The sequence below is a fragment of the Nanorana parkeri genome, unplaced genomic scaffold (assembly GCF_000935625.1).
Source record: "Nanorana parkeri isolate BGI_ZX_2015 unplaced genomic scaffold, ASM93562v1 scaffold3823, whole genome shotgun sequence".
Taxonomy (NCBI): Eukaryota; Metazoa; Chordata; class Amphibia; order Anura; family Dicroglossidae; genus Nanorana; species Nanorana parkeri.
The window spans coordinates 28,116-30,615 of NW_017310091.1; the positions used below are offsets into that span (position 1 = coordinate 28,116).

The 2,500-nt window shown below is 45.2% G+C and overlaps 1 protein-coding gene across 1 annotated transcript; it reads right to left on the minus strand.

Moving 5' to 3' along the window:
* Nucleotides 1-580: 580 nt before the first annotated feature.
* LOC108803519 (beta-2 adrenergic receptor-like) lies at nucleotides 581-2,184 on the minus strand. The gene has a single exon (XM_018575354.1). It carries the CDS (start codon nucleotides 2,102-2,104, stop codon nucleotides 881-883), a length of 1,224 nt encoding a protein of 407 aa, XP_018430856.1. The 5' UTR covers nucleotides 2,105-2,184; the 3' UTR covers nucleotides 581-880.
* Between the last annotated feature and the right edge of the window lie 316 nt (nucleotides 2,185-2,500).

Consider the following 2,500-nt stretch of genomic DNA (forward strand, 5'->3'; position numbering starts at 1 on the left):
ATGTAATTTGGCAGTGCATTTGAATTCAACAGGGCTTCTCATAAACTGCATGTAGTAAATCACCCTCCAACTGTCAAGGAAGGGGGATGGGTTCTCCATATGGACTTTGGACTTTCCTGCTAAAATTAAATGAACTCAAAATAACCTTAAACCCCTTCATGCCTGGGGGAATCCTTCACTCGAAGGTCATTCATTCAACTACTGTCAGCGCCCAATATCTGGGGTGTCAGTTACCCGCAGTATATAATAATGTACCTCCAACTTGCTTTTAATGCTAAATCTCAGGATGAAGGGGTTAAAGGCACCGAGTTTCAGCTTTTAGAAATGGTTTCCTCACACAATTTCTAAGTTGTCTTTTTCCTATGTTGTTTGTTGTCCTATACATAAATCTGAGATGGACATCCACCAAATTAACCTATCCACTGCTGGAGAGACCAGCCACTCCAGCAGCCAAGTGTTCATATTGCAGTCACAACACTTAACAGGACACATGAAATAAAATATACAAGACATGAAAAAGATAAAACCCTAACACAAGAACATAAATTGTCTCTGTTTTCAGATCCATGAGGTAGATTCTTTTTGTTTTGCCAAATAGATAAGATAGCAACACAATCAAAAAGCCTTAATGCTTTAGTGAACGTCCTCTTACCTTAATTTAAGAAGAAGTGAAACTATACAGAAAAAAACACTTGCCTAATAAAAAAAATGTATACATCCTGCGAGTCATGGGCACTGCCCAGTTGCAATTTAACACAACTTTAATATAAAGAAAAAAGACCTCCATATCCTTTGTGTCAATACAATAGGGTAAGATCTGATTGACCCTTTTAGTGCAAAGTATCCAGTTCCTTGTCAGTGTTCCTAAAAAAGGGGGATCCTATAATAAGCAATCATCCTGCGTGTTGTGGTTCTTGCCCAGGGGATCCATGCTGTAGTCCACCACAGTACCTTCACAGTTCAGTAGGGATGGACTTGGAGTCTTCTCCTCCTTGAAGAAGACTTCATTAGTTCTATCCCTGCCCGTTTGAGCATTATCAGATTCTTCATTGTACACACTGTTCCCATTGCTCTGGGGGTATCCATTGGTGTAGAGCTTGGTGCTTGACTTCTTCAAACATAGCAGCTCCTGGAAAGCGTATCTGAAGTCTGGACTCCTGCAGTAGATGAGTGGGTTGAAGGCAGAGTTCACATAGCCCACCCAGTTCAAGAAGGTGTAAACCTGGTCAGGGATGATCTCCTTGTGCATCACCTGGACTATGTTGACTATGAAGAAAGGGAGCCAACACAAAGTGAAAGTGCCCATGATAATGCCCAGTGTCTTTAGTGCTTTGTGCTCCTTCAAGCAAAACTTGGATGTCCTCCTGTTGACCAGTTTGCCATTGGCGTCTTGTTGATTATAGAACCTCCCCTCACATTTGTCGATCTTCTTCAGCTGTTTCTTGGCCTCCTGAAAGACTCTGGCGTAGACAAAGATCATGACCACCAGGGGTAGGTAAAAGGAGATGATGGATGATGAAATGGCATAAGCAGGGTTGGTATAAAAGTAACAGCAGGTCTCATCAGTATAGCATGCCACTGCTTTGCTCTCTTCGGTTCTATACCAGTGCATGTAGATGGGTAGAAAGGAGGTGAGGATTGACACAACCCAAACTATGAGGATGACAATTCTGGCTTTGCACTTGGTCAGCAGGCTTTGATACTTGAATGGAGACGTGATAGCAAAATACCTATCCAATGCTATGACACATAAAGTCTCTATGCTGGCAGTGACACACAGAATGTCTACCGATGTGAAAAACTCACACCAAAAGTTGCCAAATTCCCACGAATCCATAATGATGACACTGGCTCCGAAGGGCACCACCATCATGCCCATCACCAGGTCCGCGCAGGCTAAGGAGGTGATAAAGTAGTTGGTGACTGTCTGAAGTCTCTGGAACTTGGCTATAGCCGTGATCACCATGATATTCCCAAACACAATGGCCAGGACGATGATGGACATCAGTATGCCCATACCCACCATCCAGCCATCACTAGGCTTCGTGCTGTTATTTGGTCTGGTGAAGTTCGGCGTCGTGCTGGGGGTGACCAGCAGATCCATAACGTTGCACTTTTATTTTAATCCTTAATGCCAGTCACTTGACTTTGTCCTCCAGCTCTGTGACCAGTGTCCTCCTGCATGTAGCTTCCTGGGTGACTCCGGTGCTTTCACCCGTACGGGAGTTGTTGTTGCCCCGTATCGTACATTTGCTCCTGCGGTGACACTGGCTGAACGATAAGTCCTCCGCAGTCCCGCTGACAGCGCCTGCCACTTCTGAACTCATCTCCCTCCTCGCTGCCTTTAATAACACCCCGCGTGACGTCACATGCCCGGGGCCAATCCCCGGAGAGCGGACGAACACTGTCATTCGCTGCCTACAAGTTGCTGCAGAAGTTTAACCGCGATCGCAGAGTTTGCAATGTGCTGGAAATCGGCTCCGTGACTCAATGGACAGGT